Genomic DNA, 24,652 nt, shown 5'->3' with positions numbered 1-24,652 from the left:
CGCTCCGACCGTCTGGAGGCGGGCGCCGCGCGTGTGACGAGAGCTCCGCGGCTGTGGCGTCAGCGCCGCGCGCGACGGCGTTCGAGAAGCGACCCGGCAGTCCCTCGGCTGCGGTGACGTCACGGCGGGCGGGCGCTCCCGAGGGACCGCACGGTGCGAGTCACGGGGCCCGGGAAGCTGCGGTCGCCCCGCGGGGAGCTCGGGCAGAGCGGAGTCGCTCGAGGTCACCGCGGGTCCCCGCCTTGACGAGATGTGCAAGCCGTCTGCCCTCAGTGGGGTGAAATGCCCGTCACAGAGTCTAAACTTATTTATTTAATAATTACATTCAAAAAAACTTTTCAGCTACTGGGCCACTCAGGCATTTCGCTGTAAGCACTGAAGAAATGCATCCGTTTTAAGGTAGTAAGATACCTTAGAACTTTGCAAGCTCTAGTCCTATCTGCAGTTTTGCTTAATGCAGTTTTTCTCATAAAAATTGCTCACAGCTCTGTTAGGGGCACATTATATATCCTGTCGGATTTCCGTCAGGGATTGCCGTGCCCGCACTGGCTGGGGTGCGGCAGAGGGAGTCGTGGCCAGCGGCTGCTGCGCCTCAGCTCTCCAGGACCCTTGCAGAGCGTGCCGGGCGCCTTTGGTGTTGGGCTGTAAGTCAACTGCTGCGACTGCTGCAGTGTTCCGTACTTCGGCTGGGTTTCTTCACTTGAGGACAGCTCAGATAGCACGGGGCTGGATTTGGAACACCACACAGCAACGCAAGTGTGCAGCCAGGTATCATTTCCCTCAAACAATAGCTGCCACCACTGTCTGAATGAGGAGCCTCATGCAAAAGTCTCCTACAGAAAGAAGATATTACTGAGCGTCTTTACTCCTGCCAAGTTTCTTCTATGACTTTTCTAATTTGGGATAGGAAAGCACAGTGTGGGGCAGCACCCTCAAAGGGTTTCTGAGCCAGGCCCAAGCCATGATACACACCAGCCTGGCACTCATTTTTAAAGCAGAATAAATGCCCCCAAACTATGGCCCTACATAACTGGTTTAGCTGGTCCTTCCTCCTGGCTTCCTGCGCAGTATGACACACCGCAGCGCATTGCCCCAAGAACTGCCTCTGCCACGTTCTGCCAGACTCCTGAGGTTCCTCAGCTGCTTTTGAACTTCTACAGCCATTTATGCACTAGAGTAAGATGTTAATAAAACGACAACAGGATGGGGGGTGGTTACAGACACTTTGCACTGCCTGCAACGATAAATGTGCATGTTTGGGGATCTGTAGCCTCTGATTCAATGTGGCGTGTTTCCGCAGCATAACCTGCTAGGAAAACGTCATGGCATCGCACTGGACATGGAAAGGACATTGAAGAGTTGCTGTGTGCACAGAACAACTGTAGCTGCAACTAGGTCAGGTAAGAACATCAAGCTGCCCATGAACACATGATTACAGACAGGCCTTTGAACTCTGACTTCTGTGGATTTTTAGAGGTGTAGGTGGAGTCCTTGGCCATAAAGTTTGTGCTTTGTCACTTCACAGTGTGTGGCCAGGGATTTGTGCTTGGCTAAACACAGAAGCACTTACATGGGAGTGGAGTTATGGCACAGCACAGCTATAGGGGAAGAAGATCGTCTGGACTTCCCCTCAGCAAAATCTTTGTTTTGCAAGGTGAATATAACCCAATTTGAACACTAACATAGTGACGTCTGAGTTGTCCCCTGGTGCTCAACTCTGCAGAATCATGGGGGGAGGAAGGAAAGAATCGGAACTTTGCAGAACAAGCAAAAAAAGAAATCTCTTAAGTATGCAACAGAGGCTTTCCATCGTGCCAACAGCTAGGTATGCCATTTCATCTTGAATCAAAGCTGTGGTAGGAGAGCCAACAGAATCTGGAAATCAGGGCTATGTTGCTCGTGAGTTTTGTATGACTGTTTTGAACAGAGCTGAGAGGGGCCTGGCGTGAAGCCAGTATCCAAAACAATGCAGGGAAGCGTATGTGGTTTGAGAATTACTCAACACCATTTGAGCTTTCAGTTTTTCCTGTCTTTCAGTCCAAAAGGGATGAGGGTTCCAGGACTCAGTTTCCTCTACAGTAAGCAACTCTACGCAGTAATGTTCACTGAACTCCTTTACCATTGCAGTTTACACGTGCAATACTGTGGCTTCCCTCTAGAAACTGCTTGGAAGCAATAATAATTTAACTGAAAAAAATATTAGAAGAACACACTGGAATACATTACAGATAGTTTAATTTTAATATTCCTATTAGCTGTTGTATCATTGCTAAAATTTAGCAGCCAGGAGCAGCAGAATTCAGAGGAGCTGCCTTGCTGTTACGGCACATCCAGATACCACACAATGCCCAGCAGCAGAAGTTAGAACTGTTCATGTTAATGAATTAGCCCACACCACAGGATCTATACACAAAAAATCCATCATTTCAGTCTAAGTTTTGCCTTAAAATAGGGTCTGAATAGTGTATATACACAGTGCTGGCCACCCACCTAAAAGTAATTCACCTGCAGCTCTTCATTCTAGGCAATTTGTGCCATGGGATAATCCTCCAGATGAGAGAATGGTGAAACTTTGCGATGCGTATTGTTGGAACTGTTAAATGCTGCTGCTTTCAGTGGAATCCAAGCTCACACCCCTGTACCGGTATCACTGCAGCTGACTCCGTGCCTGACCTACAGAAAATAGAACTATGCTACTTTTTGGTTCTTTTTCTGACTGTATCTAAGTCTACAATTTTCCTGGCTCTCCAGAACAAAGTGAACACATCCCTCCATTCTTCACTATTTCAGCAGATGACTACAAAGCCATAAAAAAAAATATTATGGGATTTAGTTCTGGTGGATTAGAAAGGGCCTGAGGAAGAAATAAGGGACGGACACAACATTATTTTAATGCAGATATTATCAACTTCAGCTCAGTGTTGAAGAGTAATAACAAAATGTTTTCTTTGAAGTTGCACATCATTCTAAATACATTTGAAAATAATGCATGTAATCTGTTGAAATATGGCAGATTAATTTTACTTACTAGCAAGCAATAAATATGTAAGTGCTAAGTTAGGACATTTAAATTTCTACAAAATTTCAGAAAACAAACATAAATAATTTCCTAGAATGAACTACAAAACTAGGAATGAACTTATACATTGAAACTTCTCTGCTTTCAGCATTTCCGGGTAGCATATCTACTTGAAAATGCTTGAAAGCAATAACAAAAATGTTGGGTTTTGTTTAGGAGAGCAGAATTACTGGAGACATTAGTCAGGCTGTCTATTTTGAGAACTCTGGAATAGAAAAAAATATGAGGATTGAAGGCTGATAAGCGCCAGAACTGTTGCTTAGATTGTACCTTTTTCCTCTCTACTGAATTCCCAGTTCCCCAACACTTGCAACTCAGGGATTGCTGGTGTACTTCCACCTCTCCCCCCAGCTTGTGTCCTGGAAATCCGGTTGAAGGGGCCGAGTATCGTACTGCCAGCAAGAGCTTGGTTCTGCACTGTTCTGGGCTGAGCTTGAGGTATCTGATATTGACTCTTCATGCATAAGTTTGTTGTCAGAATTCGTTGCAGAGAAAAAATCTTTATTCTTCGTCAAAAGCAAACTTCTTCCCTGAAATGCACACAAGCACTTCTGTAAGCCAGGGGTGGCTGTTGCGTCGGCCCATGGCACTGTGGGAGCTGCCGTGGGTCCCCCTGCACACCCAGCCCAGCCCCACCGCTGAGCATTGTCACCTCCTGCCTGGTAGCTGCTCCCAGCCCTCTTCGCCTCCATCAAAGGGACACTGGTGAATATATACTGTCACCTTCAGTTTTTTAGTTTTTTCTATGGGGGAGAGAGTCTGGTAGGTCAATATCCCTGCAATAAACTATTCTGTACAATGCCAAGGTAAGAGAGTTACACAAGTTGTTCCATGAGCAGCAGAACTCAAGAACCCTGTTTTCCTGAAGATCTGGATAGGTTTTTGCCTTCATTCTCACCTCATTCAGCTATAGGACCCCAGCCTGGAGGTATGCATTGGATGACTAAACAAAGCTGGGTTCTTTCCATAGACGGGGCAATTACTGCAATCTTCTATGCAGAACAAGGGCTTTTCCTGGAATTTGCAACCATCTGCCCTATTTGAACTTGGCTGAGACAGCCGGTGAGCTTGAAAATCATTGCAGAGTGCTGACAGGAGTATGTGCATAAACCAGCACTGTCCTTCACTTCCCCCATCAGCCCCAGGGGAGCTGGTGCAGTAACCTCTGGAAATAAAAAACTTGGAGTTTTTGCTCTACCCTGGCAGGGTCCTCGCTCTGTCAGAGAAATGGAAACCACTTAAAATGCAACAGTCATTCCTTGCCATAAAACTCAGCTGGATGTCTTTCCAGCCTGCACACGAAGATGCCTTTCCCCAAAAAGGAGCACAGCACTCCAAGAGACAAAATGCATTATTGATCCACTGTGAAAAGGCAAGTACCTGTGAAAAACTAGAGAATTCGAAAGAGCATCTGCTCTGCCCTATTTCCTCAACCACATGACAAAATTTAAGTTACTCACAGGATAATTTAATAAACATTCTACCTTCTGCTGTTCAGCAAGTGGTTCTTCAGGAAACTCTTTGGCAGAAGGTTCCAGCTCATCTGGCTTTTGATGCCTGCCCAAAGCAGCCAGCACAGCATCATGAAGAGTTAGGAAAAACATTTCTTTGGTGACGCAGCTGTCAAAGAAATCGCTCTTCTCGAAGTGTGTTATCACAGAGTCTATTAAAAATGGAGGAAAATACATAAAGCAGCGAAATCACTTCAAGCAGTACGGCTAGAACATTCCACTAAAGTTTAAAACTTATCCCAGGAGATAAGTTGATATTAGTGAACAAATGCTATACTCACCGTGACAGCTAGCTATAAGGACTGTAATGCCAATATTGTGAAACATATAGATGAGCTGTGGAAAGAAATCCATACAGGCATTAGAGCAATTCCACATTGTGAAAGTGTACTAGAAGGTAAAACAAACAGGGAAAGGAGAAAAAAATAAACAGCCAAAATGGAAAAAACAAAGTAGGCATTTTGATAAATGGAGTTTTAGTATACGTGATTTTACAACTGGGCACAGTGGAGGACAGGTTTTTGCACCTCCTCTGGATGGATGGTGGGGCTTTTTAAATGGGAATTTATTGAAATCTGAAGCGATAGCTAAATCTTGCACCTTTAAAGGTCAACTGGAAGATGCATAGATTGTTATGCAGCAAGATATTTTAGGCTAGCAAGAAACGTAAGACATTGGGTAAACTTCAAGTTTCACATTTGTATCAGTTGGGTTGTTTACCTGTCGCAGTAACTCTGAACCTGTCAAATCCACAAATTGCACCATGCTGAAGTCTAAAATAATGGTGTGAACCGAACATGGCAAACGCATTGGCTGTTCTTCTTGCTCTAACTGCACTGATGAGTTATCTATTGCAGAGCCTGGTGACAGGCAGGCTCCTCTCCCTTCATCCTTGGTCTTTTCAGTCCAAAATGCGGCGTTAGAGCCTGGGGATACACACCGCACATCGGCTGCTCCTACCAACAGTGTCCTAGAGCTGAGATTGTCTCCATACTTTGACCAATGTACCAAATTAGCTGAAGATGATGAGGAATTGCTGTCTTTGTGATGTTGCTTCACCAGTTTCTCTGTAAATGGTGCCTAAGATGGAGAATGGAGAGTACACCAGTGGCTGGAAGAACTGGGACCATGAGGCAGAAAATATTTTACTGCAAGTAAGACAGCCCTGTAAATTATATGATATTTCATGGTAAAAAACACACGTGAAATATAGCAGTAAGCCACACGAGTATGCAAAGTAGCAGGTGAACTTAGCAAGCCTCAGATGTGGTTAACCAGAGTGCCTTGGGCCACCAAAGAAATAAATAAAAGGTACAGTGGTACCTCACTCTTCCACACCTTGAAATGGCCTGTGATGCTGGAATCTCACTTGTTACTTCTACCTTTCAGAAAATAAAGGAACAACAAGATTGCCCGTTGCCATTGCCGTCTGAGCAGCAGTGAGCTGACCCTACCATGAGGAGCTGAGTTCTGCACACCTCAATTCATCGGCTTTCTTGCATGGCAGCTGGTCACAGAATGGACCGATTTAATCATTCTTTCTTTCTTAATAGTTCCAAATGTGTGTTTTAATTTTTATAATGCAAGAAAGGAAAACTCACTCTCTGCATTTTTGTACTTCGGAAGATAATGTTAAATTATCTATCACTTCCCCTTCTTAAGCACTTTGGTGCTATGTTTTCCAAACCACTGTCTTTCAACCCATTTCTCTTACAATGGCTTTTACAAATCACAGGTAACTGCTTGAAAAATATCTCTGAAGATAGTCCATTCCCTTTTCCTTTCATTGTCTAAGACAATTCAGAAACTTCAGGGAAAGAGGGATAAGAGTGACCCTAGAAGATGCACAGCTGCCAGTTATTGTAAATATGAGAAATCCTCTATTCATGATAATCGTAGCTGCCTTTGAGGTGTTTTGTACTTGCACTTGGCAGTACTGGCAGTGGAACAAATTCCTCATACGCACGGGAATTCTCTGACTTCTATGGCGAAACAGAAGAAAATCCCTATTGAAGCACTGACAAAATTAATTCTTTCAGCTGAGGAGAGGATACGTTGAATACTTCAACTGCTACTTAATTCACCCAGTATGCTGATCTACAATTGCTCTATCACATAAAGTCTGTGTAAAGAAATACAGGGGTAATGTCTGCTTATTTTCATACAGTAAATATATATATGCTTCAGATAAACATTTACAGCCTTTTGGTACTGGCAAGTTAAGAACATTGTCCTCAGTAACACCTCAAACAGACTAGATAAATACACTTTTAAAGCTGACCGTAGGTGGTGGTAGAGGCGGATCACAGACACAAATGAATTTCAGATCTTTTCTTTCCACTGTGGTGTCAGACACACTACGTGAAATTAAAGCCCTCATTTCACTTTCATCTAGAGGCACTGCTTTCATGTCCATCTGAAAAAGAAAGGCAGTTCATTAGAGTTTTTATCTCCCCAATGCAGGGGAGAAACTTCCGCTGGCAGAAGAAGTGGCTTACCTTGTGTAACAAATAGGTTTTGAAGTGATTCACGTTTGCGAAAGAGATGGAAGAACAGCACTGGAAGATCTTGATACCTTCAATCTCCCTTGCCTGTAAAACAAAAGCTGTACCTAGCAAGAGCTATTTTTCCCCTCCTGTCTGTGTTGTAGTTTAAAAGGTTCTACCCTAAGGACAGAGTTTGTCTGGTCACATCACTGATGACATTGCATACTAGTAGTGGCATTGGCAACATGGACCTGATTACCATAAACTAATCTGCTTCTCTTGCAATTAAAAACACACCTCCAGCAGATCTATCACAGATGACGGTTGGTTGATTGACTATAAAATAAGTCACATTATTTTTAATGCTCATTACAGAAAACATACACTATACCTTTGTCTTACTAACCTTGTCCTTATATGATTCCACTGTTTGCAAATGTTTCTTTGGAATGTACCCATGTGGCAAAGGCAAAGCTCCCTACTACTGTGTTGCCCAGTTCAGTATGTTGCAAGTCTTGAAAATAACGTGTTAAAAAGGCTCGTGCCCTACCTATTATCCCATCACCAGGAGCACCTAACCTGTGAGTCAGTCTAGTACATGGACAGTTGTTACTGTGAAAACAGATGTAGGGTGGACAAAGCCAGACTGAGAAAACCAGGTCAGGAAGAAATGCCAAAGAGCTCTGGAAATGACAGCAGTGCAGCTTCCACCATGGAGACAGCACAGACGGACACAAAGAGCTCCAAAGGCCCAAGCAGGACGAGCTCAGTATCTGACTCAGTTCACACTACAGATACTTAAGCATTCTTCAGAGTTTTGAATCAAACGAGCCGAGTCTGAATGGTCACCCCTGGGCACTTAAGGGAAGAAGCTGGATTACAGAGAGAGATGGAACATTTTGCTTTTGTTTCCTCTTACAGCTCTGTAGGCGGATAAACTTCTATAAATATTCGTGTTTGGAATCTGTCCCAGCACCACCATCTTCATTCTGAAACAAGACGTTTATTAGGTTTTCAGAGAGAACAGAGAAAAACCATCTGTTCCCAAAAGCTTGATCTCCGTTTCTCTCCTCTTCACTGAATATGCCAGCTGTAACTTAGAGGGTGTGAGTACAAAAAGTTATTAACTCATAATTATTGTTCTTTGAGTAGGGGAGCAGTACACGAACAGAGCCTTCAGGTACACCGGTGCCCTCAAGAATGTATAATGTCCCATTTCTAGCTCTGGAACACTTGCATTATTGTTATTATGCTAGGGAGCATGTTCCCTCTCAGCCTTCCCACAGCCGTTCTCAAAGATACATCTACACAGGCAGGTGGAGGCAGCTACAACTTGGGCTAGAGCCGGCTGCATATAGGCCGGGTCTGATCCAGAGGTTGTGGAGCAGCATTAGTGCAGGGGTTCGCCTCTAAGGAGAATATCTTGGTTTGGGGACCACGCTTCGCCAATGGTGCTGCATAGTTTTCGGGCAAGTTCTGGTCAGTTCAGGCTACGGGTGGAATAAACATGTGGCTAGCTGGCTGTTTGCTTGCCCCCATGTATGGAAAGTTGTTGTCAGAACACTCTATTCAAAGCAAACTGTTTGCAGATAACTTCCCAAGCTTTTTTGAGTGCTGTCAGCACAATGGTCTCACTGGGAGGAAATTGATAAGCAGTTATATACCCTGAAGGTAGTATGAACAACAGGGACACTTAACTGAACAGTGGCTGCAGAAATGCCCTTTCACAATGCTCAAGAAACCCCAAGGCAAAGCCAAGAGGATACCTCTGAGCAGAGGAAATGTGGTGGGTTTCAGACAGCAACTGAAGTTCGTCCCAAAGGTATTCCCTCAGAGCCACTCCGGATCAGATCACAAGCAGCTCGGTATTTGCAGCAACGGAGTTATTTCCTAACTCTTTCCATGTAGTTCTAGAGGCTTCAGTCTACTCAGACAAGCATCTCCCTACTGTGGTAAATCTCAGGAGGTGTGGCTTGGATTTATGAATAATTTTCCTGTTTGGATTAGCAGCTAATAACTGAGCAATGTGTGCCTGACATAAACACCCTCCCTGATCCCCAACTGAGTTTATGGAGAAAACAAAGCAACTTGGTAAACGGCAGCAAAGACTGAGGAATGTATGTGAAAGAAAGGCACGACATCTCATTTTATCCCTGTAGAAGTATGTACACAGATAGTTTATCCCAACGGATGCCTACACCTCAATAAACAGCCTGCAACAGCATGGTAGAGCTGCAGAAGAGACCAATCCAGAGCCCATAAACTTGAAGGAATTACCAGTTTGGGACAGCACGAGAGAGACTCCAAAATGACCTGACTGAAGTGTTTACAAACGTGAAACAGATTTTTCATTGTCACACGTCTGACTAAAACATCAACTATAAGAGAAACTAGTAATTGGTTTGAAAAGTTACAATTACCTGTGTGACCTAATGGTGATTATGAAGAATGAAAATCCCATGGCAATCGCTAAACCAACATCAAGACCAGCACAAAGCACTGCAGCAAAAGTTACAAGCCAGATAACCTTTGAACAAGAGAGAGAGAACATGCAGGGTAAAAAGATGCACAGTGACCTGCAACTCAGCCCCAGCACTTGCAAATTGCAGACAAAAAAAGAGAAAAAGTCTAGAAATGGTAATACATGTAAAGGTTTGTTGGCACATCTATTCGAACCCCGTCCTGGAAGTAGTCACAAACAAGGATCGTGAACGACAGTTCAAATCTCCAGACTTTTTAATAGCTTCAATTATTAGGAAAAACCGCATCATATCGGGGGTCTTTCTCTTCATGAGAAGTCCTGCACAAGAGCTGACAGGGGAATGTGGCCCCATGGGCAGCCAGACAATTTCCTTCTCAGGGGATATGGGAAGCAACAACAATAACCAGCTCTCCCTGTATAGAATTAATTGGAAATTGTTTTGAAGGTATTTCAATACACTTCTTGTAGCGGATATTTCAAAGGATCCCTTTTCTAAGGAAACGACCACTGCTTTGCCTTGCCCTCGCACAACATCCATTCCTCCTTTGAAGGCACATTCCCAACTCCAGGCGGCTATTTTTTTTTGCCACTCACCAAATGGTACTTATCCCGCCTCCACAGGATGGGGATGTCCAGAAACTTTTCAAGAAAAGGGAGCACGTTAAATACCACAATGGCAGCAAATATACCCTGTGCAAATCAGAAAAGTAGTGTCTATTATTTTGTTATTTTTTATTTGCAAACACAAGCATGCTAAGAAAATTGAAAATTAAAGTCTTATAACTGAATTCACTTATTTTATGCTTAGGAAGTAAGTAGGCTGCTGCCATAACTATTTCAGGTTCACTTACATTAGGTATCATCTGGAAAAAGTGTCCTAGTTTCAGCGCAGTCACCAGCATCACAGATGCTCCAATCGCTGCTGCCAACTGCGCAGAAATACTTTATTAGAGAGGCCTGACAGAACCATTTCCTTACTTGTCCTCTCTAAACAAGTCGGTATGGGCCATGTAGCACCACCAACTGGGAAGAATCACCAGGGAGCGATGAACAAAGGGCACAGGTATGCTGCAATGCACGGTACAAATTCTGGAATACTCGAGCTGCAAGAGCTCTCTGGAGCTAAAATTTTTTCCTAAATGGACTATTCTTAGGCACAACGGAACAATGCAGGACTTTGGCTTGATAATTTCACCTGAGTAATAAGATACTTCTCTTGCAAGTCAGACTTTGGAATGAACTCTTTATGAAACAAAATTATTTCTATGATGCAGTGAAGTGTTTACAGGTATTCAGTTAAAAGGTACGATAAAAACATTATTACATATTATTATATATGATATCCTCATTTCCCCCCTTAAAAAAAAATAAAAATCATGAAGTCAAGTACTCAAAAGTTAGGAAGAAATGGCAGAATTAAGAGGGTGTGAGTTATTTTTCATATGGAGACCTGTGTGAAGGGAGAGGAGCATCTCCCGTGTGAGGAAAGGCCGAGGGAGCTGGGGCTCTGGAGCTGGAGGAGACTGAGGGGGGACTCATTCCTGGGGATCAATATGGAAAGGGGCAGTGTCAGGAGGATGGAGCCAGGCTCTGCTCGGTGACAACCAGTGACAGGACAAGGGGCAATGGGTGCAAACTGGAACACAGGAGGTTCCACTTAAATTTGAGAAGAAACTTCTTGATGTTGAGGGTGGCAGAGCCTGGCCCAGGCTGCCCAGGGAGGTTGTGGAGTCTCCTTCTCTGCAGACATTCAAACCCGCCTGGACACCTTCCTGTGGAACCTCAGCTGGGTGTTCCTGCTCCATGGGGGGACTGCACTGGATGAGCTTTCATGGTCCCTTCCAATCCCTAACATTCTGGGATTCTGTGGCTTTTTCCATATATTCACTGAAATACAGTTTTAAACTGCATGAACATATCCTGTTCTCCCCACATTATCCTGGCATTCTTCGTGGCACACTATGTGTTGTAAAGATCATGTAAGTATAGTACATAATATAGCACACACACAGAGGGTATCTGAATTCATGATCCATGGGTGCATAACTGTATATCTCACAAATTGTTTAGATTTAATCTCAGCCTCTGCTCAGTATACAATGAGTTTAGATGAGAATTTGGAACCTTAACAAATCCAGGCCAGCTCACCTGTGTTCTCCCACCTGTCTTCTCCTGAATGACAGTTCCAGAAATAGCAGAGCTGACAGCAAAGCTTTTGAAAAATGAGCTGCAAATATTGCATAGCCCCACAGCTATTAGCTCCTGTAAAACAGAAACATGCAGAGGAAACCCCAAATGAATTACTTACCTTCATAGAAGGAGCTTATCAGGAAGTCCTTTCCTTTGCTCACACTTGCTGTTGCTCGTCTGTGTTGCTGAGCTCAGGAAACCTTCTGGGAAGCAACGTCTCCCATGGTTAAATGAATTATCTCAAAAGTCATACAGTTTTCACAGGTGAGGATCTCATGGACCCAAAAATTCAGTTCCTTCTTTCAAAGAAATCCACTTAGAACCCCAAAGCTATGAAGCACTGCCTTTCAGGCTGAACATATAGCATATGTCAGCCCACAGCACCTGGACAAAAGCTGAGTGGAAGAGACATTCCCTTTATCCCCAGAGGCTTTGAGAAGTCAGGGCAGGTTCCTTACTGGCTTATTTTCATTCTAGTGAAGATTCGAAGTCATCACAACAAGCTAAACTTGGAGTAGTGCAAAACACCTAATGCTTACTAGCACGCTGGAAACTAACACAGTTTCAGCCTAAAAACCTCTCAGAGCAGTCGCTCTGGGCAGAGAATCCACACACTGGGGCAGCAGCCACACTACAGCTTCTCTGGCCATGTACAGTTTCAGCTATTAATTTATCATGCTTTTATAGTCTCTTGGATTCATGACAGCAATGGTTCTCACGGATCAGCTGCAGCACTCTGTGTGTGAGGTTCATCCTAATCACTGGGAAGTTACGAAGGCCTGTTGGTCAAAGGTGGACATGTTCTGGCCTTCACATTACTGGCTTATAAAATCCACTTTCCATAGGGAATGGTAGCAAGTTGCTACAAAATCATTGTCTGGCATATTCACTCCATCCTTTCATTTCTAAGTCAAGTTCAACTTGCTTCTTGGCCTAGGAGGTATGCACAGTTTTGCTCTCACCTGATTGCTGGCAATATGGTAGTTGTGAAGCAAAGCATACCTGTCTCCAACAAAAACAAGAAGGAAATAGCTTACAATAGCAAGGGAGAAGGCATGTGGTATGATCTTGCTTGGCTTTGATAAGTCTGGCCACGTAGGAGGCAGAAACCTACAGAATCAGAGAACAGATAAGTTTAGACCTGTTCTGAGCTCTGTCCACATTTACTCCAAACCCAGGATCATTATCAGAGGCATCCAGCACCCCGTAGGAGATGATCTCAATATGTAAGAACTCCACCTCACAAAAAATGCAAGTTCCTTCCTCTGTGTGTAAATGAAACCTGAATCTAACAAAAGAAAACTGTAGTTGGAGTTCTGCATTTGCTCGTAAATGATTATGCAATTAAATCTCTTGAAGAGTTATTCCTTTTACTTCCCAGTAAAATCAGCCCATGTCAGATTTCAAAAACAAGTACATAATCTTTTTGTATCTCCAAAGTACAACCTCATTAACAGCATAGACAACTAACCTCTGAGGAATCATACTGAGCACAGCATTACTAGATTCAGCATGAAGATGAATGCGATTAGAAATAATGGTGACTGTGATAATCTGGGAAAGAAAACAAAAAGCAATACCAGAGATTATACAGCATTTGCTTTAAACTAGAGCTTTAAACTAGACTCAAAGAGGGATAGGGTTGTAGCTGGGCTTGCATCAGTGGGGCATCACTCCAGAGTTGATGAAGGCTGGGAGGCCTCCCATACCCCTGGGGTGAAATGGGTGTGCTCGGCTCGCTCTCTGAAATGCCTGCACAGCAATGCGTGCAGCATGGGGAATGAGCAGGAGGAGTTAGAAACCTGTGTTAGGGCAGGAGATTATGACCTGGTGGCAATGACGGAGACACGGTGGGACAGCACTCGTGCCTGGAATGTGGGCATGGATGGCTGTGTCCTTTTCAGGAAAGACAGGCCAGCCAGGCGACGTGGTGGAGTTGCTCCTTATGTGAGAGAGCAAGTACAATGTATTGAGTATTGTCCAGGGGCGGATGAGGAGCGAGTTTAGAGTCTATGGGTGAAAGTTAAGGGGCAGGCTGGCAAGGGTGATACTATTGTGGGTGTCTATTACAGGCCACCAGATCAGGATGAGGCCTCTACAGACGGCTGAGAGCAGCCTCACAGTCACGGGCCCTGGGGTTGTGGTGGGGGATTTTAACTCCCCTGATGTTGGAAGGATGACTCGGCCGGCAGCCACAGTCCAGGAGGTTCCTCCAGTGCCTTGACGATAACTTTCTGATGCAAAGGGTGGAGGAGCCGACTAGAAGAGGTGCCCTGCCGGACCTCATCCTCACTGACAAGGAGGGTCTGGTTGAAGTGGTAGAGGTGGAGGGCTGCCTTGGTTGCAGCGACCAGGAGATGGTGGAGTTCACAATCTCCTGTGGCAGGAGCAGGACAGCAAGCAGAATTGCAACCCTGGATTTCAGCAGGGCAAACTTTGGCCTTTTCAGGCAATTGCTGGGGGAAATCCCATGGACAAGGCTGCTTGAAGGTAAAGGGGCCCAAGATCGTTGGTTGGTGTTCAGGGACTGTTTCTACCAGGCACAAGATCAGAGCATCCCGACACGTAGGAAGTCAAGGAAGGGAGCCAGGAGACCTGCGTGGTTAAACAGGGAGCTGTTGGGTGTGCTCAAGTGGAAGAGGAGAGTTTGTAGATCATGGAAGGAGGGGCTGGGCACTTGGGGGAATATCAGGCTGTTGTCAGAGGGTGTAGGGAGGCAACTAGGGAAGCTAAGGCCTCCTTAGAATTAAACCTGGCGAGAGCGGTCAAGGACAACAGGAAGAGCTTTTTCCAATCTGTGGCAGATCAAACTAACAGCTGAAGCAATGTAGGCCCACTGATGAACAAGGTGGGTGCCCTGGTGACAGAAGATACAGAGAAGGCTGAGTTACTGAATGCTTGTCTCTGCCTACTCTGCCAGGGGCTGTCCTGAGGAGCCCCGCATCGCTGAGGCCCCAGAGGAAGGCAGGACAATGGAGGAGTTTGCCTGGGTTGATGAGGACTGGGTGAGGGAGCAGTTAGTCAATCTGGACATCCATAAATCCATGGGTCCAGATGGGATGCACCCACGGGTGCTGAGGGAGCTGGCTGAGGTCATTGCTGGACCGCTCTCCATCATCTTTGCCAAGTCTTGGGAAACGGGAGAGGTGCCTGGGGACTGGAGGAAAGCAAATGTCACTGCAGTCTTCAAAAAGGGCAGGAAGGAGGACCCGGGTAACTCTAGACCGGTCAGCCTCACCTCCATCCCTGGGAAACTGATGGAACAACTTCTCCTTGGTGCCATCTCAAGGCAGATCAAGGATAAGAGGGTCATTAGGGGCAGTCAACATGGCTTCACCAAGGGGAAGTCGTGCTTGACCAACCTCATTGACTTTTATGAGGACACAACAAGATGGATGGATGGTGGCGGAGCGGTGGACGTGTTCTGCCTTGATGTGAGTGAGGCATTGGACACAGTCTGCACAGCATCCTCACAGCTGAACTGAGGAGTGCGGTCTGGATGAGCGGGCAGTGAGGTGACTGCGAACTGGCTGAAGGGAAGAAGCCAGAGTCATGCTCAATGGGGCAGAGTCAGGTTGAGCCCTGTATACAGTGCAGTGCCTCAGGGGTCAGTGCTGGGACCGGTATTATTCAATATACTCATCAATGATTTGCACGAGGGAATAGAGTGACAGCAAGTTTGCTGGTGACACCAAGCTGGGAGGAGTGGTGACACTGGAAGCTGTGCTGCCATCCACAGACCTGGACAGGCTGGAGAGCTGGGTGGGGAAAAACTTAATGAAACAGAACAAGGACAAGTGTAGAGTCTTGAATCTGGGCAGAACAACCCCAGGTTCCAGTGTAAGTTGGGGAATGATCTATTAGAGAGCAGTGTAGGGGAAAGGGACCTGGGGGTCCTGGGGACAGCAGGGTGACCATGAGCCAGCACTGGGCCCTTGTGGCCAGGAAGCCAATGGTACCTGGGGTGGGTTAGAAGGAGGTGGTCAGTAGGTCAGAGAGGTTCTCCTGCCCCTCTGCTCTGCCCTGGGGAGACCACACCTGGAATATTGTGTCCAGTTGTGGCCCCTCAGTTCCAGAAGGACAGGGAACTGCTGGAGAGAGTCCAGCGCAGCCACCAAGATGCTGAAGGGAGTGGAGCATCTCCCGTGTGAGGAAAGGCTGAGGGAGCTGGGGCTCTGGAGCTGGACAAGAGGAGACTGAGGGGTGACCTCGTTCATGTTTACAGATATATTCTGTGATTCTGTGCTCCTGCAACTGTGCAAAATACATCTAAAGACAGTTAATCTTGTAGGAGTATTTAAAGGACTTAAGCAAAGACTCAGTCTGTAAACGTAACTGCATCCTGAAGTAATATGTGAAATGTTTTTTGAAATATAGTATATTATACACTGTGTCAGTTCAGTTACCACAATGACATTTTGGAGATCACTTACCAAGAGAAGTTCCATGGGAAATACAATAGGACTGTGTTTATAATTTATCATGATAGATGTACTGATTCGTAGTGCAGCCGTGCTAGTTAAAAACAGCAGGATGCTGGTGGCATTAGCTTTTGGGAGAGCCAGGAAGAAATGAAAGAGATTCTGGAAAACAATCGTAATAGGAGGATCAGAGGCAGATACTACAACTATTTCTATATTCCAGGAGACTGACATAGGTTGCCCTGACACTTGAATTCATCCTTTCTGCTATGGTGGTATCTTCAGTTAGAAGAAAAGAGATGCTAAGAGAAAAACAGTATTTTAAAATCTATCTTGTGTATTGGTATCTGCAGAGAAAACACCGCCACAAAATAGCTCAGATCTAGTACGGTCATTCTTCTCTCTTCTACACTATCTTTCTCTCAAGTTGTCTGATTGACATTACTAAAGTAAATTAGGATGAATTAGCTTTAACTTGTTTTAACTTGGACTCTCCTGAGTCTCTGTTAGATACAATAAAGATACTGTGAGCCCAATGGCTTGCCCATGACAATCTACTGAGGGGAAAGGTAGCTTTTCTTCTAGCTTGTGCCCTGCTACAATTATAGGCATACTGAAAATATATTATAGAGCTACGTAAGTAATTTAAAATATGCATACATATTTTTTCTTCTTGCATGTCACACAATAAGCTTCATACACTGTTCAAGACAACAGGAGGGCAAAGTAAACCACAGCTGAGGCTTGCACACATAGCCCTTAGCAATGGACTTAGATGGCAATTGCCTTCTGTTTCTGAAGCTGTTCTTTTTTCTCCCCACCTCCAAGAAGCAGGTGTTTCTTTGACTTAACAATGAATTTACTCACATAGAAAATGCCAAGTGGGCCCTCATGGAAATCAAGCACGATGTCAAAGATAAAGGCAAACTGCGATACGATTACGTGCAACGCTGCTGCAGTGAGGTAAGCATCAATTATAGTCTTCGGCACATAAGTCGTTACAAACCCCAGGCAGAAGCAGCCTAGGAGCAACTGCATGGAACAAATGAGAAGCAAGACGTGATATAATGATCAATGTCTAAATCCACCCTTCTTCTTTTCATATTTGAAGGGCATGACTCTTCACTGCCATACATGATGGATAGTTATTTGCACATACATTTGAACATACATGCACATTTGAACATATTATGCACATTTAAGCAATACACTGCCAAACCAGAAATAGGAGCACTTTGCATCAAGTGTGTGCAGTTACGCAGGTCTACCTAAGGGTGCAAGTACTGCAGAACTGGGGGACATAAAATATAATAATTTAGTTCACACATCAATATATAAATCATGGACACATTAATCTTAAGCTATCATATGTCTTTCAGACAGCATAAGAGGAAGAGACAGACCTTCATGGCCCATTTTGCACAACGTATGCATTCAAATGTGATGAACTTAGTATTTGTGGTAAGAATAAGCAAGCAGTACCAATTATTACATTTGAACAAAGAATGCGCACAAGGATACATCACGAAGGACATAAAACAGGTTCATCTTCTACCTGAATTATGCCAGTAAAAAATGTTATTGATGCTGTAAATGTTAAGGCCTCCATGTAATCTTTCATAAAAGTAGGGTCTGAGAAGTTGTCCAAGGAACCATTAGAGGACAATGTTTGGTTGAAGTTAAGCGTCTTCAGAATGTTTGTCACCACCACATTTAGGATGCTAAACGAGCCTGGAACCAACAAAACAGAGAACAGAAAATGGAACTACATGAGATGTTGCAACAAAGACTTATCTTAAAACCACAAATCCATCTCTTCCCCCACTGTCAGTCTGTCCAGTATGAGACAGTCTATTTTCATTCATATATATATAATCCACTTATATAATTCATTTTTACCATTTCTGACTAAGTACCTAAAATTTCCAAAGTCCTGTCTGAAAATTTCAGATTCCTGCCATTTTGTGAGTGAAGTCTTCAACTGGTCAAATGCACAACAACAAGATTTTAACGTAAAGCACAAAAAATGGATGCATTACAATGAGCCGCCAGAAAGGCTGAAAAAACATAGAGAAAGAACTGCCAGGTTACCCAAAAGGCCAGAGTTCCACACATCCACTTATTATGATGGCGTGAAGGGCCTTGTCACGTGTAAGCGGCATTTTAATAATCTAGTTTCTGAACAAATTAAGAATGGAAACGCATCGACTGTTCATTCATGGCAAGAAACTGCACAGAGAAGACCAGAAGCCAAATCACGATTCACAGTAACATCCTGGGGGTAAATGGGAAGCAGCTTGCACTTGTCCTTGACCTCACACAGGAGACGACTGTGTGCCACCCCAGCCATGTCCTTTGCACTGGTGGCTGTAGCACAGGAGCTGTGCTAGCTCATGTCCTCAGGGGCACAAAGGACCTCGCAGCTGAAACTTGACCGATTCGGTGAAAATTCTCATTGCACAACAGCTGCAGAAGTTCAACAACAATGAACTGAGAAGCTGGGGGTCTGGATTGTCACCTAAATACCATCTGCCTATCAGATGAAAGAGATAGGACATCTTGCCAGTTTTTTGAAGCAGCACCGAACATAATCTCTAAATCCTGCAGAAACATTTCACAGTACAAAATAAACCTCACCAATTGAGATATGAGGTGAAGTCCCAAATATGACATATGTCATCGAGCAGCAGAATGCAGAAAGGAAGCCATTCACATTTGGTAGAGGTAACCTGGTCAGCCAAACTCCTAAAAGCCCTGGAAAACAAAAATATTTTTCTAAAATCAAGCAAATTGGGACAGCTCTCTATCTTCGGTTACTATTTTTAAGTAAAATTTTGCTGGTGAAAACCTGACAACCTTTATGAAAATCCAGGTTCATGATCTGATAAAGCCAGGTCAGTTAGTGACAAAAGCCAACACTGTTTTACAACACGGGCCCTTGCTAACTAGAAATTAGGCAGAGAACCAGAACAACTCTTAATTTAGGCCACCTATTAGTGGGGTGGCTATGTACGTGAATATCTAACAGACCTGATTTTGCAAGGTGGATTTTAAAGAGCAGGTTATTTTGTTTGCAATACAGGAAAATGCTGCTATTAGTTTATATTTTGAGAAGTGTCCTGTCCTTGAAATTGGACCATGTAACATCTGATTATAGAAAAGAAGTTCTCCTGCAAATATGCAAACAAATGATTTAAGGAACTTCCAACGTTCAAGTTCCCACATAACCTCATGATATTAGAAAGAACAGAAACACACACAGGAGATAGATTATGAAAAGCATGATATACCGAAGGAAGTTGGAGTGTTTTTTTCTCTCTGCCTACCTTGAGGAACCTGAACCATCCCAACACTTAGGCCTGCATGTAGATCCCTCAAGATCCATTCTCTGAACCGATACGAAAACAGCCAGTTCAGGACAGGGAACATCTGGAGTGTGATCTTTCTGAACCTTCCCCAGGAGAAGCTGGAAAGAAGCAGATAAGTGAAGCTATGTGCGATGCCTTTTACACCTCCGTCTCTGCAGTGCATGCTCCGCAGGCAGAGAGGCCACGGTGAGCCCTCTGAACCCACACAGGTATCAGCCTTCTGCAGGTCCGGCTGGCGCCGAACACGAATCCAGCACAGGCACCCCCATGCCTTTGCGTTCCTTTCAGATGAACGGCAAATACTCTGTGTGAGATCCATAAGATAGCCTGTCAGCACCGGAGCCCAGAGAGCTCAATGCATCTATTATTTGACCTTGTTAACACCACAGAAAAATAGGAGATAGTTTTTGATTCCTCCTAATCTAGAAAAAAACATACAAACACTACATCTGGGTGGGGAAGATAGGCAAGTCTATCCCACCTTCCAAAACGCAGTCAAATGTTTCCCATATTACATTTTTTTAATAAGGGGATGGAAGCAGGACTTTACCTACATGATTTATTTTGTGTATATGTTTTTGAATCAGAATTCCCACAGTCTTGTGTTCCCTCTTTCCCTCTTTAATCCCCTCACAATGTTGGTGACTTTCTACTTACAAACTAAATATAAGTGATGTAGCATCTGCCCAAGGCTTCTGGCATCCTTGACCAGTGGCTGTGGGGACTGACCCCCAATTAACATTATAGAGTTGAGTCTCTTTCCATCATTTTATTGTCCAAGGTGATGACACACTGGGCTGACAAATGGGTACAAAGTTGAGAAGAGAGAAAACACAGGAGATAGGGAAGTGGAAAAGAAACAGGGAAAAGAATATAAGGAACCAAGGCAGACGCAGCTCTTAAACGACAAATTGGGGGAGGAAATAAAAGAGATTTCCTTATTAGCATGAAGTGCAATGGTAAAGTTTCCAACAGTATGAGCTATGACTTCAGAACAAAATTCTTCCTGTGATTGTGTTTCTGGGTGAATAGACTGTTAACTCTAGGTCATGTCATAATTATACACAATTCAACCCTTTCACACAGAATCCCAGAATGGCTGGGGTTAGAAAGGACCTCTGGAGATCATTTAGTCCAACCCCCTGCTAAAGCAGGTTCACCTAGAGCAGGTTGCACAGGATTGTGTCCAGCTGGGTTTTGAACGTCTCCAGAGAAGGACACTCCACAACCTCTCTGGGCAAAGTAATTCCATCGAGTAATTCTGTTTCTCTGACTCCAGAAGCTCACCCATAGCTAGACTTGAGTCTCAAGTGCTGCCATGGACTCAAAACGACAGTTTAAGTTTCAGTATAGATTCAGTATATGTGCTGAAACAAAGCGCAGATAAATGATGAATCAGAAATCTTGTATTTACTTTCTTAGGAGGACTTTGTAGACATAGCCATAACCATTGACAGTCCACTCTGCATCCAAAACCAGATTCAGAAAGAAAACTGAGAGTATTTATAGTCAAACAAAACTAAAAGGGAAGCTGATTAACAGGCTTCCTATTTTTTTATTCTGTTTGCCTTGATGAAAGAACATCAGGAATTCTGTGCTGCCAACAGGGATGGCCTTCTGGTGCGCCTGCAGGGCTGCTCAGAACAGCAAAATGCCCAAAAGAGACCTTGGCCAGACAGGAAAAAGAGGCTGTGGAAGCATTAATGCTTGATCAGTACCCCAGCCTCATCCCTTCTCTTCAAAGAACACAGGAACATAGCTCCAAAATAATACCAAAGCGGTTCAGTCAATCTCAGTCATACCATTATGCAACGTTCCATTTCCCCAGCTAAGAGACAACAGAAAAAGACTCTTGAAATTTAAGAAATAAAAGTATCAAAAGGCACAAATCAGAAAAACGCCAAGGAAAGCTTGTGTCTGGCAGCTGGGCTGAGGTAAGCCCTGGAGGGAACTACAACTATTGGCTTTACAGTGAATACATCCCTCATACTATCATAGTCCTGAAGCAAACACACGCTTTTGCAAATTGCAAATAGCAACTTTGGTAGTGCAATCCTAAGCTGAACTTGTACACTTCAGGTGTAAGTTGCTGCAACTTGGTGTTCTGCTTCAGTTATCAGTCAGTGCAGTTCAGCATTTTAATTACCAGCTGTAGGGAAGTCAGCACCTTTTTTACATTTGGGCTTGAAGCCTCCCTAGTTCCTTTACATCCGATACATTCCTGGCACAGAACTCACCTGCATTGCAGCCGTCTGTTCTCCTGAGAGATTTGTAGTGCTCCATGCAAGGCGGAAGGCAGTTTTCTTTCCAAGTGTGCCTGGAAGTGCTCCTCGGTCTGCATTTCTCTTTGGACCCTGCAGGCTGCTCGTTGCCTAGTGCTGTATTTTCCTTCTGATCCCAGTCAAAACCAGAGGAACAGCAAATGCTGGAGACCACAAAGAAAGCTCCCTTTCTTGGCAGTGAGACTGGAAGAAAGAAATAGGGCCGTTGACTGAAGTATCTACGAAAACCAAAATTAAAAGTATGATTTGCGATCGGTCCATCCCAAGATAACTCCTGTGAAGCCAGTAGTTACAGCAGGGATAAGCAAGGCTCTGGCAACTGAAATCCATGCAAGAAGACATGCTGCTTTTAGGATCAAAAATAATCAACTGCAAATCAGTTGTAGGAACACTGGGTCCTTCTGGAACTTGCCTTGCTCCTACTCCATAGGAAAAATGAGCCTAATTCCCTTCCATTTTGTGATACCAAAAGCCGGCCAGGGAACTAAATATAATCCCTCTCCATAAACCTACCAGAGCTGAGGAACCCATTGGGATTCTCCTTGCTCCAGTCCTGGAGAAAAAAGGCTTAGTCTGACACACAGAGAGCAGCTCTAATGTGAGGCTGTAGAAATGCCGCAATTTGCTGTATAAAATCGGTATCTGATACCATTCAGGTTTTTAAATCCCCAAAATGTCTGACTCCAGCTCCTTAGAATGTTAGTATCAGGAAGGAGATCTGAATTAAATCACTATAACTCAGAGGAGCGAAGATGTGAGTTCCCAAAGTGAATACCGAGTAAGTAAAATCCAGTGCGAGAGCAGATCTCAAACTAAGTTCTCATACAGACAGCTGAGGCAGAAAAAAAATCCCCATCCAGAGTTACCAAATTGAAGTACATAGAAGAAGGGTGGTGACATGTAGGAACGTATTTTTTTGGCTATGGGCAGAAGCAGAAAGAAAAGAGGAAACATAAAAAGCAAGCAGTTGAGAGTCTATTCAGAATGCAATCTAAGTTTTAAGTATCAAAACCTGCAAAAAAATCATTAGTATTTAAGTCTTCTCTTCATGTTTATTTCCTGCACTGCCAGGATCAGTTTGTACAGGTCTAGCGCTTTGCACCACTGAGATTGGCTACTTCTGATACAGGAACACGGACTCCGGCATGGTATTGACTGTCTGGTGAGACATACCTACCAGCACATACACCCCCTTGTCATTCTAAACCACAGAAGCAGCTACTAGTAGACACGTCTCAAACACACTCCATCCCAAGGGCAGAGTTTCTCCCTCTTTTTACAGAGAAGATAAATCAAGGTTGTCCGCAGATGACTTTAAGAACCATTTTGTTCACTAGCTTTTCATACCCAGTACGAGCTTTTGAAGACTTAGCTGTTTTTGACATCTTAGAGCACAATCACTTATTTTCAAGGCAAGGAATACAACAAGAAAAACCAACAAGAAGCTAGAGTTTGCAAACTAAAGGCATTAAAAATGCCTGTATGCCAAGAAGCAGTCACTTTTTAGACGCAAGTAGTGGTAACTTTCAGCTGTTCACTCCTGGTATTTGGACTTCAGTGATGACTCACGGCAGCAGCGGGCAAGGTCCCATGCTGTTACGCTGTGTTGAGAGAGAGGAGTTTTGACATGGGAAGCCAATGTTTTAAAAGCAGGCTTCCATATGCCATTCAGAATGTGCCTGTCTTGCACAGTACTCCTAACAACACTCATCTCAAGCTTGACATCAAAAGCCAAGTGGCCTTAAATGCAAATGCCTAACACTATTTATTTGGTGTGGCATTCTGTACTTACTGCCTGGTAAAGACACCATGGGCTCCACTCCAAAGCATGCTTAACCTGCAGTACTTGGTGACCTGAGTCTTAGGCATGTACTTGAAAGCAAACGCGTGCATATCTTTGATATTGCAAGGACTATTACAGTATTGAGAAATAGCTTATTCTCTATACACATGCAGAAAGATCAGGACACTGGGAAATCTGGGCAGGGAGAGCTCAGCTCTCCCCATCACTGCCGGTTTGAAGCCACTGGAAGGGAACATGTCCTTAGCTTACAAGAACAATTAATACCAGCTTGTAAGGCTTCGGAGGCACTCAAGTTTAGCGTGAGATACACCTTGACAAGCTGTGACTCACCAGTGACCCTGCCAGGTTACCCTGGGCCTGCAAAGTGCTGCCTGAGGTAAGGTTTTTGATCTATTTTCCTTTTCCTTTTCTCAGTTACAGCACACCCTAAGAGGGACGCTGCAGATAAATTAAGCGGCCCTCACGGAAACACCAGCGCAGCCCCTACTTCGCGGAACAGCAGACGCGCACAAGGTCGGCACCCGGCGCCACCCGGGCAGGCCCCGCCCCTCCCGCCGGGCCGCTCTCGCGAGAGGTCGCCGCTCTGGTTCCATATTGGGTCATCTCTGCGCTAGGTGTTGCAGGTCTCGCGAGAGCGGTCATAGCGAGCGGCCGGGCGTTGTGGAGGCGCTGTTGGGGTGTGCTTAGGGGCGGTTGCCCGGGCCCAGCCCGGGCTGTGCCGCTTGAGGCGAGGCGGGCGGGCGGGCGGGCGGGCGGGAGGGAGGGAGGCAGGCAGGCGTGGAGGCAGCGGCTGTGGCGTCGTCAGCGCCGTCCTACCTGTGACGGGAGTGTCTGCCCGCCCCTCCGTCCCGGTCGCTGCTGGACAGACAACCCCTGCCGCGCGCTGCTTCACCTGGCCTCACCGGGCTATCCCGCCCCTTGCGGTCTAGGGGAGGGATAGAGGGAGCCGGGAGAGAAGCGGGGGGAAAGCGGTGCCAGGGCCTCGCAGCCGCCGCGCCCGGCCCTGAGGGGAGGTGAAGGCGGGAGTTG

The 24,652-nt window shown here is 44.8% G+C and overlaps 1 protein-coding gene and 1 long non-coding RNA gene across 8 annotated transcripts; one reads left to right on the top strand and one right to left on the bottom strand.

Annotated features, from left to right (window-relative positions):
• The first annotated feature begins 3 nt into the window (after window positions 1–3).
• LOC139829595 (uncharacterized) lies at window positions 4–6,896 on the top strand. Its single transcript, XR_011742134.1, has 3 exons — window positions 4–768; window positions 1,301–1,400; window positions 5,980–6,896. It is a non-coding gene; the product is annotated as an uncharacterized lncRNA (long non-coding RNA).
• On the bottom strand, window positions 2,253–24,573 carry SLC26A8 (solute carrier family 26 member 8). Of its 7 annotated transcripts, XM_071817855.1 has the most exons (21): window positions 24,440–24,573; window positions 21,775–22,002; window positions 19,496–19,635; window positions 18,807–18,923; window positions 17,725–17,900; window positions 17,037–17,201; window positions 16,182–16,331; window positions 13,220–13,302; window positions 12,711–12,858; window positions 11,707–11,820; window positions 10,410–10,487; window positions 10,153–10,248; window positions 9,497–9,603; window positions 7,996–8,065; window positions 7,089–7,181; window positions 6,872–7,006; window positions 5,311–5,670; window positions 4,872–4,926; window positions 4,564–4,742; window positions 3,350–3,609; window positions 2,253–2,673 (listed from the first exon to the last, which is right to left on the bottom strand). In XM_071817855.1, exons 2-20 carry the CDS (start codon window positions 21,876–21,878, stop codon window positions 3,394–3,396), a joined length of 2,586 nt encoding a protein of 861 aa, XP_071673956.1. In that variant the 5' UTR covers window positions 21,879–22,002; window positions 24,440–24,573; the 3' UTR covers window positions 2,253–2,673; window positions 3,350–3,393. The 7 variants fall into 7 exon arrangements, with proteins under 7 accessions (XP_071673956.1, XP_065710499.1, XP_071673954.1 ...); XM_065854427.2 differs by lacking the exon at window positions 2,253–2,673 and having other exon boundaries at window positions 2,885–3,609; XM_071817853.1 differs by lacking the exons at window positions 2,253–2,673; window positions 24,440–24,573 and adding an exon at window positions 23,954–24,326 and having other exon boundaries at window positions 2,885–3,609.
• Window positions 24,574–24,652: the final 79 nt, after the last annotated feature.

Source organism: Patagioenas fasciata, chromosome 21 (genome assembly GCF_037038585.1).
Source record: "Patagioenas fasciata isolate bPatFas1 chromosome 21, bPatFas1.hap1, whole genome shotgun sequence".
In the NCBI taxonomy this organism is placed as follows: domain Eukaryota; kingdom Metazoa; phylum Chordata; class Aves; order Columbiformes; family Columbidae; genus Patagioenas; species Patagioenas fasciata.
This window is presented reverse-complemented; position numbering and strand designations above follow the sequence as displayed.